The sequence below is a fragment of the Pseudopodoces humilis genome, chromosome 10 (genome assembly GCF_049639895.1).
Source record: "Pseudopodoces humilis isolate 2021_Gansu_Grassland_sample_001 chromosome 10, ASM4963989v1, whole genome shotgun sequence".
Lineage (NCBI taxonomy): Eukaryota > Metazoa > Chordata > Aves > Passeriformes > Paridae > Pseudopodoces > Pseudopodoces humilis.
The window spans coordinates 17,954,031-17,972,592 of NC_142209.1; the positions used below are offsets into that span (position 1 = coordinate 17,954,031).

Sequence of the window (18,562 nt, forward strand, 5' to 3'; positions counted from 1 at the left end):
ACTTTATAAACCTCTCTCTAGTGCTGCATGAGTATCAAACAATCTCAAGTTCAACAGACTAGCTCTGCTACTCAGCTTCTCTGTAACATGTCAGAGAATCATAGAATGTCAGGTTGGAAGGGATCACAAGGCTCATCTGGTCCAACCTTTCTCGACAAAAGCATGCCGTAGACAAGATGGCCCAGCACCCTGTCCAGCTGCACTTAAGTGTCCTGCTGTTGGGGAATCCACCACTTCCCTGGGGAGAGTATTCCAGTGGCTGACAGTTCTCTTGGTGAAAAATGTATGTCCAAGTCTGAAGAGAAAAGGATGTATGTGAAAGAACTGCACTTTCATGCTTTCCACACTGAACATCTACTGCTCAGTTTTCTCAGCCACTGTGTCTTGGGCTAAGCCTTTTAACAAGCCTTTTAACTGGCAGCAGAACAAGTAAGTTTGTATGTATTAGTGGAAATGAATGAGTCAATTTAGTTGGTGGAGAAAATTATAGTGTTGTGAATAGAACTGTGGAAAACCAGCCAACTACTATTTTCTGTTTGGAATTATTTTCACACAAAGAAAGGCAGAACTATCACAAGTTATTTTTGAAAGAAGAGACAGTAAGGGTATGAACTTTATTTTTACTTTAAATGAAAAATACATCCTGCAGAAAATCAGTGTATCCACCACTAAGTGCAAGAATTCAGTTCAACTGCAGAAGAGATAAATGCAAGAGATGCCTTCATTTTTCTTGCCAAAAATTATACTAAATTTCCAGTGCTTACACCTCTAGTCTTACCATACCATTTAGGTTAACTCTGGTATTGGATTCTTTCACATCTCTCATTGTGCTGCTGCACAGTTCTGTACATCTCTTCTTCCTCCTGCTACTCCCTACTCACATGCTGTATCTAAAAGGAATGTGTATGTTTTAGTCATCTTCCCGTTTTATTTGTCCTAACAAATACTTGAGTAGATTCTGAAGCAATTAAAATATGAAGAGGAAGGCTGGTGATCTTTTTGAAAACTTTGTCAAAATAAATTGGGCTGACGACCATGAGGGTAATCACATTAAACAAAACTAAAATGATACAAACACTATTTTAGTCTCAGTTGTGAGCAAAAAATGGGACAACTCTTGCAGATAGTATTTGAGAATGGCATGGTGATGCATAGCACTACTAAGTCAGTCAGCAGCATCTCTGAATCAAGGGAAGGCTCCAAAGAGTTCCTCAAATTAAAAAGCACCTCATGTTAACATATCCAAAAGGTGATATTGACACCATGCAACAGTAGCATTTTCTTCTTCCCTTCTGTGAATCCTGTGTGTTTTCTTCAGTGGTAAAAGCCACTTGCAACACCATTTCCCCCTTGTTTTGGATCCCTCCTTTGTATCAGCCCAGCACAAGGTAGGGCAGTGTTTCAAGACAGGTCCATGAAATAAAGGGTTAAAAGAGCAGTGCCAGGTGAGAACAAGGGTCTTAACCACTGTGGTGAGACACAGAGCAGTCCTTGAACAGCTGTATCAGCACAGGAGGAGCAGTGAATTGTAGCTATGAGCAGAGCGGCAGGGGTGATAACGGCAGGCATTTTTCAAGTCAGCTTTACTGCCAAAGAAAATTGGTCAGGTAAGTACTCCATAAGTAGCAAGCTGAAGAACAGTTCATAATTATAGCCCCAAACCTCAAGCTGGAGACAGTACAAACATGTTTTGGGATTTTTCAAAAATATCATACCAGCAAAAGTCAGGTTCTACTCTGAAGACTCTTACCCAGCAGACACTATAAAATTGCTTCTAAAAGAAGTCCTGAAAAAAACACTCTAAAGTAACAGTGACAAGTAATGGGGGCTATAACTGGTTTGAAAATTCAACTAAATCATCACACAACACTGTCTTACAGTCAAAAGTCAAAAAAAACAAATTACTTGGTCAAATTATGTTCAATATTTCTGTTGTCAATTACTTAGTAAATGTTTTTCTTTAATAAACAGCATAGTTTCAAGCATCTGCTTAAAAACAGAAAACACAAAACAAAAGCCAAAAGCCACCATCAAAAAAATCCCAAGTCTTCTGAAGTGAACTAATGCCATTTTAGCTCCTGAAAGTACCAAGGTGTCTAGAGACACCTTCCATGAAAAAAAAAACCCAACCAACCAACCAAAAACCCCAACAAACCAACAACCCCCCAAAACCCCACAAGAACTGTCTGAAACTATACAATGTGCCAAGTACACCTCGCATCCCTGGCAGAACAAAACCACAGACTGTACCTTTGGGCATCTGGCATGAAGGTAGTCAGGGGTGTCCTCTCTGCCTGTGTAACAAGAGCTGAACTAAATCACAAGACTAAGGCAAGTGTAACCCCAGCAGAAGATTGTTGTCCCATGAGATACATGTTGTCCCCATGTAGTATTTCAGTATTTCATGGAATCCTACTCATCTTCACACCTCATCTTGGAAAATTCCATTATGCCCTCAAACTTCACTTTCTCACCATTTGCCCAGCATAGAAAGCAGGAGACGGGATCTCCTACCATCAGGAGAGGCATGATGCCATGTGGATCAGCATGCACTTTGGGCTAAATCCAGAGCCCAGCCAGGAAAAATACATTAAAGATATGAGCACATCCATAATGCTCTGCCTGGGGTCCTGAAAGCTAGTTCCCTCTAGGATAAGGTGGAATACATGCATGCCATGGCCCAAATGGGATTAATGGCAACCTCTACTTCAGCTTTTCCAAAACTTCTTATTAAAATGTTCTTGGTTCACCTTTACATTTATACATTTCCTCTCTAGGGCCCCACATGATGCAGGATCTCTTCATCAGAGAGTCTGCTCCTCTGACCAAGCTGCTACTGGGAGAAAGAAGCTTTTCAGGATGTCCCAACACCTGTGGTACCTCCTCAAGCAGAGCATCTCTGGCCAGCATTCATCATCTCTCTTTTCTGGCACGGGAGTATGTGGACCAGACCCAAACCATATTCTGCTCAGAGCTCCCTTTGGCTCCCTGTTTTTACATTTCTCTACTCACGTTCCTTCTTTTACCAGCTGTTATCTGTTTTTTCTCCATCCTCATTTTCTGTAGTTTCTCATTCTCAAGGACAGCTCTAATGTTTTATTAGGAATAAATTAGTATCTGTTCCTAAGGAAAAAGCCAATAGAAGCAATGCAGCTACTTAAAAAAGGCAAGCTAGGACATTCCTCACTCCCCATGCCACACAGTTTTACAGATCATGCCCTCTAGCTATTCTAGATAAGAGATGTCACTTACATAGCAATTATATAGTAATTCTTCACATGGACATCATTCCATCCTTGCCAACCTTTTCCTGAGTGTTCACCTGAGATGCAAAATGTTTGATGTTCATCACCAACTCATAGTAGTAGCTTTGCTTAAAAACAAAAATTGTTAACTGAAATTGAAAAAACCCAAACTCTGAACACATTCATTTAAAGTTCAAGAATGTCCTGCCTTGGAGTTGAATATAAAAAACCTAAGTTAATATGCAAATGAAATAAATTCTGCATCTGAATATTAAATAAACAGTTGGATGATGAGGTAGGTAGTATCAAAAGAGCAATCTTTTTGGAAGAAAGCATGTCATAACAATAGACCAAATTTAGATAGAAACTGAACTTTCTTAGGTATTAGTGCAATCTGTGTGAAAAGCAGGCTAATTTTTTTAGTGTCATGTTTGCATCTGATCATTCATCCTCAAGAAATTCAAAGGGAGAAAAAAAATTTGCTAATTTGCAAAAGAACCAGGAAACATCCTAAGAACCACTACAAAGCACTACACACCCTCAATCTCCCAGGCAATTCTACATCCCATAAAGTTGCTGTACACTTAAATTTCCAAAGTTGCTTGTTTTGCAATTTGATATTCATACAAGCCATTATATTAAGCTAAAAGATGCAGCACCTAATTTCTCTCTGAAGTTCAGTTCACATAAACACGTACCACTACAATGTAGATTTTTCAGCCAATGGAGAGAATCCAGCTTGAACACACCACCCACTGCTGCACTCTACTGCCTTAGAATTCTTAATCCATAGCTGCCAAAGCAGAGAACTGGTGCTGGGAGTTGAAGGGTGTGCTTCTCACTACACAAGTTTTCACAAGGAACAAACATACAACTAAAGGCATTGAATTTTTCAAAACTGTCCAATGTAACATAGTCCTCAACAAGTTAATGAAAACATGTCCTTTTATCATACCTGTTGGAGGGTAACAACATGATCTTTCAAATGGGCTTGGCATCATTTTAGCTACATAATGCTCTTCTCTATCACCACCTACCCTGTTTTTCAATGAGAAACCCTGATCAAAACCTACATCCTTCACATTAATCTATAGGTCAGTTAATAGAATGCTGGAATACAGGTAATTTGCATAAAAAACTTAATTTTAATGCTAGACTTTGGTACAGTTAAATCACAATTTCACCCTGTGCAAAGTAAGGCTAGATTATCATATGCTTAACAATCATAATTTACATACACAATAAAACTGTTACTGCTGCTTGCTACAAGACAAAGAATTCAAACTGCTTAACGCTATAGTAATCAAAACTAACCTTAATTACTATAACAATGCAACTGCTGAAGTAGCAGAGTACATACACCCTTAATTATGTCATTTTGTGAGAGGGAAAAGCAAACTGATTCTGGGCACAGGCAAAGTAACAGTCTTTTCCATCTTTCAAGTTTCCATCTTCTTCCCAAAACTGCACTTTCCTTTGTTTTAATTTTTTGAGCCACATGGCAGCTGTGGATGTCTGTGGGTTTACAGACAAGTGCTTGCAGCAAGTGCAGTATGGTAATAAGTACATACTTCCTGGAAGCAGTTTAACCTGATTGAAATAAAAGAAACAAAGTTCCTGATGTCCTCAGTTTAGATTCTACAGTAGTTCAGCAAAAGGATACAAGTTTATAAGAGGCAGAGGTATAACAAAGTAACAATTACATTTACAAATCACCAAGCCAGGTTTGGTGGGAACAGTTTTTGATGTTTAAAATGTTGACCTAGCAACATTTTAAAGGACACAAGGTAAGATACCTTGCTAACTTTACTGCAAGTCTATCACAGAAATACTGTAACTCTCTAAAGAAAAAGGTCAGTGGAAGCAGAACAGCACCCCTCTGTCCTTCCTAAGGGGAGGAATTAGCTTAAAATGCTCATCAGGCTTTCTCAGGTAAAGATCAGCTATGTCATAAAAAAGATTTTTGCTTTCTCAGAATCTGGATAACCATTTAACTCCTACATGTAGAGCATATTTATATGCCTCCCTGTTTTACTGAAAAGTATTTCCTAAAACCCTCAAAATTATTGCTCAAAACTACAGACAGATGACATCCCAGTGTACAGAAACTGGTTGTTTATTCTGAAGTAACAAAACCTGTGGCTTTAAAAACCCACACAGAACAAACACCAAGGTGGTGTTTCCATACCTTTACTGCACAGCACAGTGCTAAGAAGTTAGCCTAACCCTTACTACGTGTATAACAATTAATATGCACCAGAACTCATTCTACCAGAAGCCAGCTAACACGTTCTACTTCTGGGCACAGAAAAGCAGAAAGTAATTTAATAGAAGAAATAAAAACTTAATTACATTTCTTACTCTGAATAGCAAATTGGAAAAAAACAACCAAACAACAAAACCAAAGAAATACAAAATGAAAAACTTGAACAGAAAAAAACCCCACAAACCTCTTAAAATGCTGTTGTCTTAAAGATCCATATGGCAAGTGTAGAAACAAGCAATGTTTTACTCTATTTTTCTCTACCTTCATATAGCTCTAGATGTCAACTGCTAGGTGATAACACCTCTCACCAAAAAAGTCTTGAAGTAATTTCTTATATAAACAAATACAAATGACAAAGTGGTAGTTTGGAGCAATATTCTTTTTCAAGAAGTTATCAAGGTGAGGTCTTAAAGAGCTCAATGCTAGAAAATATAGACTCCTTTTTCTTGCCACTTTACCATTTAATTGCCAATGAATGTGCTTTCAGTGCTTAATTTGAATCTGTCTTTTGCCATCTGACACCTCAGTGAATTGATTTGGTGTGCAAAAATAATTACAGATAACCCAAAGAGATAAAACCTGCATTGTTTTCTGCCTATGTTAAAGACCTTAACAATGGTTTGGAGAAATGCTTGAATTGTGACCTGTGAAGGGTCTAGGATTAAAACCTGATTTTTCAACAGTGCAAGTCACCAGCTGGGCTCAGCTGTTTCGTGAAACCTTACTCTTAGCGGATGTGATTCTGCTGAGATGTGGAAGAAACAGCAAGGGAGATGCCAAAGAGAGGCTCAAACGAGCCCTGAAGAGACTCTTGTTTACCACTGCTGATCCCAACACCACAGGCAGGGCAGTATCTCCCTTTAGCTCCCTGCATAGCACACCCTCTAAACTGCTGTATACCAATTCTTCTGCTACACAAATTAAGAGTCTCACTTTCATTTCCTGTCAGTATTCACCTTATTTTCCAAAACAGAACAGGGGAGTTTCAGAGAACAAATTACATTTTGTTTGTACAAACAAAATGGGGTCCTAGCTCATGACTAGCCCTCCTGAACACCATGATAACACAAAGAAGTAAAATGTGTGCAATCCTTTCCCAAACATTGAAGGGGAAGGTTAAAAAAAAAACAACAAACCAACCAAACAAAAAAACCCAACAAAAAAACAAACTGAATTTATCTTCTAGTTTTGCAACTCTAAGACAACATATTCCTTACTTCACTTACCTCCTCAGAGCTCCACTGCTACTTTGTTCTCTTTCCCATTTCCCAGGAAGCATTTCTACCTCACAGCAGAGAAACTGCTTATGGTAGGAAAATACTTGCAGTACAGCCTGAAATCACAGCTCTCCTTTTGGCAACAGCAGTAGGTCAGACAGCTCCTATTTAATGCCTGCTATCCACTCTCTTCTCTGTGCCATATCCCACCTGCACTGGTACAACTGCTTGTGTGGCTGCAGTGAACTGGATCAGGAAGCGAAATCCAGGTTAACTGAAGTCCCTCCTGCTTTCCCTTTTTTGTAGGGTTATTTTTAACCTAGATCAATCTCAAATTCAGTTCACCTTGCTGTCTCATAAATAGTTACTCCAGCACACTTGAGGGCACAGAGGCAGGAAAACAAGTAGCTGGGGATAGAAAAGCAGACCTGCAAATGAAAGAAATGCTTATGAAATAGCACCTTGTATCTGAAACAAAGGCAAAGCTTGAGAGCAGCACTGCAGGGTAGACTTTTTACCAAGTTCTAGCCCTAGATTTCACAAGTTTATAAAGAAAATCCCCACTGACTCAAGGTTCCTAACACTGAAAACTTTGCAAGCTTAAATGCTAGAAGCACTGATTAAATAAAACAAACCAAACCAGTCTACTCAGATCTGATCTGGAACTGTACAGCAGAAACAATATTCTTTATTAAACCAACCACTGTAGTTTGGAAAAAAGAAAGGAATCTGGACAAACAAGTCCCTTATGATGTCTAGAAATGATGCAGGCAGAAAACAAAATCTGACGTCTGTCCAAAAGTCTTTCCAAAGGAGCTCTGTCCAAAGGAGGGATGTGTCAGCTCCAGAAGAAGTTTCACTTTCTGAAGACTGTGGTGTGTCTTCACCACACACTGCCAGTGTGGTGTGGAAAGGAGCAGAGCCTTCCACTCCACACCGTAAGCTGCACTGATGCCTCCTCACATTCTGCTCCTTGCAGAATTCTGCAATGAGAGCTTAATTTTTGCAGCACAGCATAGCCCTAATTAGGCTAAGGAACAAAGTGACTTGAAAGAATATGAGAAATCCCAGCATTATTCAAGATTTATCTACATAATCTATAACAATATTATCTACATAGCCTACTTTAGATTATGTCACTTCTGCAACTTCTACTTATGTGGATGGGTAGATGAACAAACACTAAACAAACCCAGCGAGGAGGGAATGCCAAGTAATTTAAAATACTCTGTCTTTCAAGTAGTCTGAGCCTGTAATAAAGGCCTAACCACAACAGCTAAATACAAACCAATTTATCACTTGGAGGCCCTTCTGACCTTTTGTTATACTACCACGTGGCTATCTTTAATGAGTGATAACCTCTCTCTTTGCTAGTCCAAGCTGTGAAGCATTTTGTTTTTAATTAAAGCAGAATTTTCAGATGGTGTGTCTCTCCACACAGTGCATACTGGTAGTCTTACATTGGTGATTACTGCAGAGGGATTTTCAGATATTTCTTCAGCAAGTAATTACAACTATTTCTTTTTTTTCTTATTGCTGAAACCTACCTAATTAATAGAGGATACAACCACAACATACTGGGAAATAAGCTTTGCATACATTGTTTTAGAGATGTTATTCATGCAGACCATTCCAGCATCACTCCAATATATATTGCTAATTAGTCTTTATACAACACATACTTTAGCTGATATTCTGATCCAAGCACAAGGCTCCAAAAGCTACCCATTTCAAAACTGGAGAGCTAAACATAATAAGCAAAAGAAAAAAGATACTTTCTGTTGAATAAAACTACACTCTGATCAAAAACACTCAAGGCAAGAGTCTCTGGAAAAGTGACAGGGAATCAGCTACCTTGGGATAGCAATGGATACAGGGCTTTTCACCTCTACTTCACCAATTTTAATCTAACCAAGGTCAGCAGTGATAGAGCCTTGCCTCATCTAGTCTTAACAAGAACTACACTTGTGGTCTCTTTTGGTCTTCAGCAAGAAAATACAACAGAATGACCCAGCAGTGAATACACATGAAAAATATGAAAAAAACAAACCCTTAGTTTTTAAGAAATGTACCCAGAGGATGTTAAAATCCACAGGAAAAAGAAAAAGTAGAAGACTGCATCTTCCTGTCAAGCACACTTCAAAGAAGCACTACTTAAAGAATAATTATAAGAGTTAAAAAGCAAAGAATTGACTATAATGGGAACTCTGTCATACTGAAGCTACTGTAGGGAACACTTTGAGGAGAAGGAGGAGTGAATGAACATAAAACTCACATGCAGAATACACATCACATATGCTGTACTTGGCTATTTAAAGACCACAGAAGTTGAAGTTAGTAAAATCATGCTGGATTAACAGAACTGGAGATCTGGCTACTAGGTAAGAAGATCCATGTACAGAATCATGATTTGAAAATTATGTATAGTTTCCTTTAAAAATACATTTTAAGAGCAACTTGGTACCACATACTGCCACAGAAAAAGCAGCAAAGACCATCTGAATCCCAGAAAATAAAATTCAGAAGCCAAGCCCACATCATCAAGATTTATTGGAAGAAGAGAAAGTTTACAAATCTTCCAGCACCTAAGGAGTATATTCTAATCACCTCGTCTCTTATCCAGTCTGGTGGTAACAAAGAAATAAGACATCACACCTAAGTACTCTTGAATCTGTGGGGGAAAAGGGGGAATGGACAACGCGGGAAACAACCCAACAAAAACCACAAACAAAACATCAAGTGGGATTACTATTAATTTATAGCCAAACCTCTTGCTGCCGTGTATGACACTCCTTTGCATATCTAATAGGACAAATAATTCAGAGCCATACATCATAATTAATTTAAAAATCTGTATTATTGTGTTACCTGAAGTAAAACACACACAAAACTTTCTACAAACTATATAGTTTTGCAGGGCTGACATTCATTCTAGTTTAGAAAGTAGTTCTAGAAAAGATAAAATATTCCTGTTTCATGTAAAATCAATGATTTTGAAAGTACCAGATTCACCTGATGAATTAAAAAGTTACGTGACCTTTTTTAAACTTCAGATGTATTGTACTTGTGTTTCATGTTACTTTCACAAATTATTCCAAGATAATGAATAATAATAAAGCTATGATTTTACTACATTAATTGCAACAAGTTAAAGAAGATTTCCTGTGGCCTTTTTTAAAAAAATGTAATTTACTACATGTTGATATTTTTAACTTCTAGGTTGCAAAAGTTCTCAACTACTGTAAATTGAGAAGCTGAAAAAAATCCCAACAAAAAATGAAGAGAATAATTAAATGAATATTAGGATGAGGAATTAGAGCAACTTTTATGGCAACTGATAACTGTGTCTCTCCAGATATCAGATGAAAGATTTTTCATCTTTTATATTACTATTCTAAAATGCCCTCAGAATTTGTAGGTTGCGGTGCCCTGTGGAAAACTGTGAAAGCATTTAAAACAAATGAAGTTCAAAATGGAGCCAGAACCCTGAAGCATCTCATTACCAAAGGAAAACTTTTGGTTTTGGTCCTCCAAGTCAAAACCCAATGCCTACTAGGAGAACCTGAAAGAGAAGGCCATAGAAATAAACCCCTAACAGAGTACACTGAAACTTTTCCATCTTCTGTACACACAATGTATCTTGCCCTGCCTGCTACATAAGCCCAATTTCCTCTTTTGGTGACCCAGCTTAAGAAACCACTACCACTCATTCACCTGCAACTTCAGCCCAGAAATACTTCAAAACATTTGCTCTCATCTGCTACTGGCATTCACATACTCATGGTTTTATTCCACTTCATTTCCTAAGTTAAGTAACAAGTAAAAAAGATATTTGACTATAATGGAAAGCTACAATAAATGAGAATATAAGTGCCATAGTTGGGTGAGCAGCATTTACTGTGCTGACCATAGACAGTGCAAGAGGTTTCAAATTACACTTCATGAACTAGTAAGTAGTTATCAGGGAAGCTGTGTTACCCTTCATTGTTCTTCCAGGGACCTTAGCATGCCCTTGATTCACACAATTCCAAAAGCTCCATGCATGGATCAAGGGCATAACATCACCTTTAGAATTCAAAGCTGGATATTCTTCTGTTACCCCTTCAAACAAGTTCATGTTCAGTGTGCTACAGTCTGGAAGACAAGCTACTGAGAACACTTAACATGCAAAACTAGAAAACAACAATGCAAATGCAATGGTTCAACAATGCAAATAAAAAACTCAAAACATTAAAGCTCCATCACATTTTATATTTCTTTAGTTTTTAGTTGCCATGTATCATATGAATAGATTACAATCAACATTCACTGACAGTAAACCAAACATTGTTTCTAATAATTAATTAGTTGTATAGTATCTATATATTATCAGTCTTTCAAGCTAAGTGAATCCTGGTCTTTCAGCAGTATGTCAATGATGGCAATTTTTTTCTCCTAGTTAAAGGAGTTGTATCATTACAGAGCTTTTTGCTGTTAAATATACTGAATAATTAAACATCTGAGCTTGATGGCTCCAGCAGCATTTAATCTTTAAACGTTAACAAAGAGAGAGACAGAGGTTCTGGAGGAAACTCCTTCTGCAACCTAAAAATTACTGTATTTTGTAATATGAGAATTCAATAAAATGGAAGTAAACACTCTGTGTTGTAGTGTAATTTAATTGCACAAACTAATAGCAGTACAGTTACCATGAGGTACAGAATGCAGTGTTTTGTCATCTGAAGTACTTCAAACATCTTACTCCATACTCATCTTTACAGTTAGGCTAAAATACTTCCCATCAAAATTAATGCACTCAACTAAAAAATAAAACCACTAACAATAATGGTCAAACACTCATAACAGATTTGGATTGTGAAGTCTAAAATAATAGTGAGGTAAGACACAAGAACTGAAAGGTGAAACCAACAATCAGAACTGGGTAGGTCAGGCAGAGCCCCTGCTCCTACAGCTGGAAGCACCCACTGCAGATCCCTGGGAAGCCAGAATGCTATGTGGGCAGCACCCGGCCTATACAAATCAGGTTACCCAGTTCTACTCCAGACTTCAATAGTAAACACACAAAAAGTACACAAACAAAAAAACCAACAAAACACCAAAAACAAACAAATAAAAACAAACCCCCAAACTTCCACATTTAAAGTTCCTTTCCATTTTAACGCCCAGGGATTTTCCAGTAACAAAGGGTATTGTTATCACAACACTGAGCTTGCACAACTGCCTGCTCACTACGTCTTGTCTTTACTCTTATCCATTACAAACATACCCAAAGTTTTTCGCTAGAAACGAAGTAAGTCAACATGCAAAAAAAAAAAAAAAATAAAGTCTAGAGTTTTCTTCTCAACAACTGAATCGGCTTTATATTGTTTAAAGTTATGCTGAAATACTCAGAGGGGGAAAAAACCCCAACAAAACAACAAAAACAAAGCAAACAAACGAACAGAAACACCAGCAGAAAGCTCCCTGCCATGACGAGTTCAGATCAATGCTTTTGTCTTCCATTTTACCCAGGGCTCTGGAGAGCAACGCTGTACCGAGGGCTCTCCCAGCGCGCTCCCGAGCGATGTAAACACGCCGCGGGGCTGGGGCTGCGCCGCGGGGCGCGGGCACGACCGCGGGGTCACCGGGGCTGCACGATCCGGGCGAGCACAGGAGTTTCTGACCTACATTCCCCGTAGCGGGATGAAAACCCTCCCGCCGCAGACGGAGCGCGGCGGGCGAGCGGCCTCCCCCGCCGGCAGGGTGTGTTCGGGGGTGGGGAAAGCGAGCGGGCCGGGGCGAGGATGGAGGCTGGCGGAGGCGCCGACACCTGCCCGCCGACACCGCGGCCCCGCCGCCGGCTCCTCCTCCACCGGGGACGGACACCTGCTGCGGGACAGCCGCACGCGCGGCCCGGCGGCGGCCTCGGCCCGGCGACCGCGGGCGGGATTGTCCCGCTGGTTTCCCGAGAACCCGCTAAGCCCCGCGGCGGGGCCGGGGTCGGGCGAACTCCCCGCGGCGCCGCGCAGGCCGCAGCCGGGCCTATAGGGGCGGGGGGCTCGGCCGAGGCCGCGGGGCCTGCGGCGGCGGCGACGCGGGGCGGGCGCGCCAGGCCCGGCCCCGGGCCCTCCTCCGGGAGCGGAGCCGGGTGGAGGCGGCGGCGGCGCGTCCCCCTCACTCACCGCTCTCGATCTCGTTGCCCTTCTTGGCGGTGGCTGCGTTCCCCATGGCCGGGCCGGGGCGGGGGGCGGGAGGGATGCCGGGCGGGGGGCCGGGCCGGGCTCGGCTGGCGGGGCGGCGCGGCGCGGCCCGCGGGCGCGGCGGCGGCAGCGGCGGCGGAGCGGCCCTGGCCCCGCTCTGGGTCTCTGTGTCTCCGGCCGCCGCGGAGGAGGAGGCGAGCGCTCTGCCCCCTCCCCCGCCCCGCACTCGGCGGAAATGACGGCCGGGGCGGCGCCTCCTCCCGCTGCGCCGCCCGCGGGGGCGCAGCCGACCACGGCCGGGCTGCTGCCGCCGCCTCCGGCGGGGGCTGGCCCGGGGCAGGGGCTGCGGGGGCCCCGGGCGGCACCCCCCCCCCCGCAGCGGCTCGGGGGGTGCGGGGGGCGGCTGGTGCCCGTGGCCGTCGCACGCGGGGTCCCGGCGGCCCCCGCCCCCCCAGCCTGGCGGGCGGCGGCCCCGGAGCGCCCCCGCTGCCGCAGGCCCGGCCCGCCCGCGGGCCAGCGGCTGAAGCGGGGGCGAGGCCGCTGTGCCCAAGGTGACCCCGGGAGGCCGCGCGGGCCGCGGCCCTGCGGCTGCGCCCGCCCCGCGCCCCTGAGCATCCCCGAGGATACTCGCCCGGGCCTGCACCCCGGCGGCCGACGGGAGGAAACTCGCACTTGCCGCCTGTTCAGTGACTGTTTTTACACGGCTCACCAGACTATAGAAAAAAAAAAAACGTAGAAAGTAAGCGGGCTGCCAGGAAAGCGTTTTTTTTTTTTTTTTCCTCCCCCCTTTTGCTGCCACCCATCATAAATAGCTACAGCTACACATTTTCAAGCGGTATTGTGACTTTCAAGTTGATGATAGCTCTCTATATATTTATCATATGAAACGCTTTGAGTGTTTTAGCTCTGGAAGGAAATGCTTATCAAAAAAAGGCTCTATTTTATCTGCTTTGAAGTGGAGAGAGTGGAGAGCAGAAGTGCTAATCTTATGGATCACAAACTGCATATATTCTGCCAGGACAATGTATGCGATACTCAGCCTCTTCTGGCAGCATTCTTTCCCCAAGGATGCAGGAATTGTTCTGGCTACCATCCTTCACAGGGGCTATCAAAATCCTCTCCCAGCATCGTGGGCTGGTGAAGCACATGCTGTCACAGCCTAATACTGAATTACTTTACTATGAGATAGGATTTTATACACATACACTAATGCACACTAAAGTAGATACTTCCAGGAAATTTCCGGTTTCCTGAGCTGTGCAGTGGAGTACATTGTAAGGGAACACTGGGCAAATCTAGCCCAGTGTGTGCTCTGCCCTGACAATTGTACAAGCTACCTGGATTATATGGCTGCAAAGTTGTGGGAGCGCTTACCTGAGTTATCTTGATTTTGTAAGCTGAGGTTTGATCAGTGAACTTTTCAGTGTAAGGGACTGATTTTCTTCACCTTTTGCCTTGCATTATCCTGATCTGTGTGATACTGCTTACTTCAGGGGAGTACTTGTGTTTCTATGATTAAAGAAGCTGTCTCTGAGAAAGCCAGGTCACTATTGTTTTGAAGATCAGAAACAAGACTCAAACATGGTGAGGAAATCACCTGCAAACCATTGGGGGCAGTGAAGCAGCTACTATTGAAGAGGGCTGTCTCATTTTGCCAAAGCTGGAATCTGTGCATTCTTTATGCACTTAAAAAGAGGTTCAGTGAGTTATCAGTAATTGACTCTGCCAAGGAAAGGCATGTAGATTGCCATGGCCAGATCTGCAGCAGGAGGAGAACTTAAACATGGAAAAGGAGAGGATACTTTTGCCATCTGTTGTCTTAATCATTCATACAATGACAAAATATAGAACTCTGAGGTGCTGTAGTATTTAAATAAATATCTGAAGATTATGTCTCAGGTGAAGATCTTATCCTAGTTTTAAATGTTTTCCCCACTCCAGTCATCATAATTTTCATTTTGGCCAGATTGAGTCTGAGTCAGCTGATTTTCATCCAGGTGCTGACAGGCATTTTGATATCCTTGAGAAGACAGCAGTGGCATCCCTAACAGATGAGATATGCTGCAGCATCTTTAGCATATTCTTGGCCTTACAGCTCATACCTTCGCTAGCAAATTACGCTGCAAAGGCTGCATATGTGGGAATCCACAAAGGTCCAATAGACATTACTGCCTTTTGGGTCTTGGTGGACAAGGATCACCTGGGCATTGCATGTACTCCAGCAAAATCCTACATAAACGTGTCCAGCACCATATATACGTGTGTGTGTGTGCACAGCATGCAGCATTGATGGATTTGTATGAATGTTTTGACCCAAACACTCTCTTTATCAGAAACCTAACAAATACAATTCAACAGTGCTGTGAAACATTAAATGAATGATATCCATTCTAGCATTACACGTGTAGGTGAAGATAACAGAAGTTAGGACTTAGGGCTGGATGTTTGTATCCACATTCACACTACTCAGACATGCTATATTAACAAGTCATTGATTAATTGCAAAACATACTGATGGTTATAGATATTATGTGTATACAATCATTTAGCATTCAGATTGTCAACTCTTATTCCAGCCCTAACCTTTAGTTTCCTTAATTTTCTTATTTAAAATCCTTTTATGCTGAAATGCCTCATATCACTGCTTATTTACAAGTAGTCTGTCTTCTTTTTTTCAACACAATTGGTTAAAAAGTCGTCATGCAAATATGAAAAATGTTCTGTTTGTGTATGTTAAAATATTTCATTAAAGGCCCAATCTGAAAATTCAAATTTCATTTGTTTTGCTGATCTATACAAGATTTTAAACAATATGCTCTATGAAAGTCAACTCAGCAGTTTTAGAATTGTATGGATTTGATGAAGTTGTTCCAATGACTCTCAGCAGGTTTTCATCCATTTTTTATCACATTTGTTGGGAACTATCAATTTGGAATATCCTAGCAAGACCAGTCCTTCACTCTGATAAAGCCTAAAGCTCTGTATCAGATGTATAGTTCCCTCATGAAACTCACATATTTTACCCTACATAGACTTAGAACTAAAAATGAGAGGGTCATTTCAGGTCAAAAAAGATAAATTTCTTCTAAATTAAAGACTCTCAGGCATTTTTAGTAGAAATCACCTGTTCATATGGTAATTACTTCTGGAGCCACATATCCTTTCACTCCATAATCATTCTGATTTCTAGATGAGATAGTGGCATTTTTGTAGCAACTAGCTTGTTTTCTATATGTATTTGAAACAATTCACTAGACTTAAATCATTATACGTTTTCTTCTCTCTCATTTGAGGTGTGCCTGCATTGCAAGGGGTTGACATATACAGATTGATGGTTTAGCCCATCCATACTGATCCTTACCCTGAGGATGAAGGCTCTGCTTACATTATGAATATGTACCTACCTTTGTTGGGATTCTCTTTTGTGGCCAGCCTGCCTTACTATTGCAGCAGTGCCTGTAAACTGCAGGGTATGAATACCAAATTAGACTGCTCTTCCCAAAATCCTACATTCCTGCATCATTGAATACCCCTGGCAGCCTCCTTCTCTCTCCTAAACAGAATGATATATTTGGCATTTAACTCCTTGTTTTCCTTTTGGGTTGTTCCAGGCTACTGGCACATTTCCTGCTCTCAGCTAACCCCTGTTCTGCCAGTGTGGGATGCTTTTCTAGCAGGTTGCTAACGTGCCAAGAAGCATATGTATTTCTTTGTGAACATGGAAGATATTTTCCAAATTTTACAGCTTCTGACCCAGAAACAGGAATATTCATCACTGCAGCATAATTTCAGACCTGCCAAGAATATATCAATTATGTCATGTAGATGTGCTAAGGGAAAGGATGAAAGCAGGAGTACAGCAATTTCTCCTGCTCCCTGTACTAGCTATACAGACAGCAATAATCCACATCCTTCTGCAGGGAAGGTTTAATCCACTGATGCCAAATTCATTCCAGTTGAGGACCCACCCACTCAGAGAGAAGTGGAAGGACTTACATCATGTTTCTACAGTATCTGAGATTCCCAGCCCCTGAAACTAAAGCAACTTGGCCAAGACCTTGCTCTGCCAGATCTGAAAAATGTTCTTTGATGCCTTTCAATTGTGCCATTTCCAAAAGGAATCTGGAGCCTCAGGAAAGTGTTTGGCACACCATGGATGTTACAATTTTCAGGGATATTTTATTTTGAAGGGAGTCTTAACTATGGGCAACTTGGGCTTCCTTCAGTGTGGCTAGGTAGACTTAAAGCAAAAAGCTCCAAAGGAAGTTTATGCCAGCAGCCATACTTCACCACTGCCACCCTCTCTTTCTTGGCGTTATATGTTTCCCAAATATTACCCAAGATAGCCATTGGTCAAAAAAACCCTATGTAAACATACAAGAAATGACTATATATTCCCTTATTGATTTTTAACTACAGTTCACCACAAGCCTCTCAAGAGCCATAAAGTTGCAAGGAGGGTTTATTTTTCCTGATGTTTTAGACCTAATTTAACAAAACAGGTTCGATGTTTTTGCTGTCAGTATTGCCCCAGGACAAGAGAGTATTTGATCATATGTTCTATGGGTAGTGGCTACATATTAATTCACAGGAGGTAACAGGTGCTGTGTTGAGGTCAATGTCCTGCAGAACAGACATGTTTTTTTCAGAGATAAGCTACAGACTGCCTTAATGGGCAAGTCCAGCTGCTCAGTTCTTGGCCTTTATCTCCTATGATCATTTGGCAGTGGGTGTAGTCTCTTGCTGTCAGCCAAGCAGCACTTTTTTCAGTTGCTTATAATTGTTCTGCCGATTATTCCATATTTGTAGATGATACTCCTGTAAATTTATGATTCAGAAGAAATTGCTAATTACCATTATGGAAAATTCATAGTGACTTGTCTCTGTAACTGGCTTTATGATCATTTTGTGGGTATCTGGCTGCCATTAGCTCATTTGACAAAAATCCTTGTAAGATATTTGATATTACCTTTATTTGCAACACTTCCAAAAAGCTGATTTTGTACATATTGCGTAGAGGAAAGCAAACAAAAAAAAAATCACTTTTTTTCTTGTTTTTTTAGTAGTTTAACAACATATTTGCATTGCTGCACATGACCTATAGCAGGAATGAAACGCAAGTCAGAGTTGATGGTATACTTATCTGATATTTGATTCTAGTTTACTCCCACAGATTTGAATATAAATACTACTTGTGTAGTCAAAGTTATTAAAAAATGCATAGCTGTTTAAAAAACTATAAGGTAAGTCACTTTCTGGGTAGTTGACTTAATTACTTGCTTGTTTACCATAATTGAGAGGTGATCAATATTATACTGTTTGTTCTTACTGTATACTAAGACTATGAATCACCTTCTACAGAATTAAGAAGATTAAAAACAAAAAAACACAAATATCTTTTTAGGTCTTTTCTACAGAGATCACCAAGTTAATTACAACTGTTAATTTAAAGTAGACTAAGCTATATTAAATGTTTCAGTGTCTATTTTTCTTCAGAATTAAAAATGACCTTAATTCAGTTTAGCCCAATTCACTTTGGAAGTGAAATATGCTAGGTTATCTGAAGGTCATTTTAATTCTAGCTGGGAAAGTTCAAAGAGTTCAGCAGGCTTTCCTACTTAGTCTGCACCCAATAAGTGAGGAATAATAAGGGTC

The 18,562-nt window shown here is 41.1% G+C and overlaps 1 protein-coding gene across 1 annotated transcript in view; it reads right to left on the reverse strand.

Moving 5' to 3' along the window:
* PRKACB (protein kinase cAMP-activated catalytic subunit beta) overlaps window positions 1-12,973 on the reverse strand; it is a 67,137-nt gene extending 54,164 nt beyond the window's left edge. Inside the window, exon 1 of the mRNA XM_014250757.2 lies at window positions 12,890-12,973. Coding sequence (XP_014106232.1) covers window positions 12,890-12,935 — 46 coding nt within the window. The 5' untranslated portion in view covers window positions 12,936-12,973. The remainder of the gene's footprint in view (window positions 1-12,889) is intronic.
* Window positions 12,974-18,562: the final 5,589 nt, after the last annotated feature.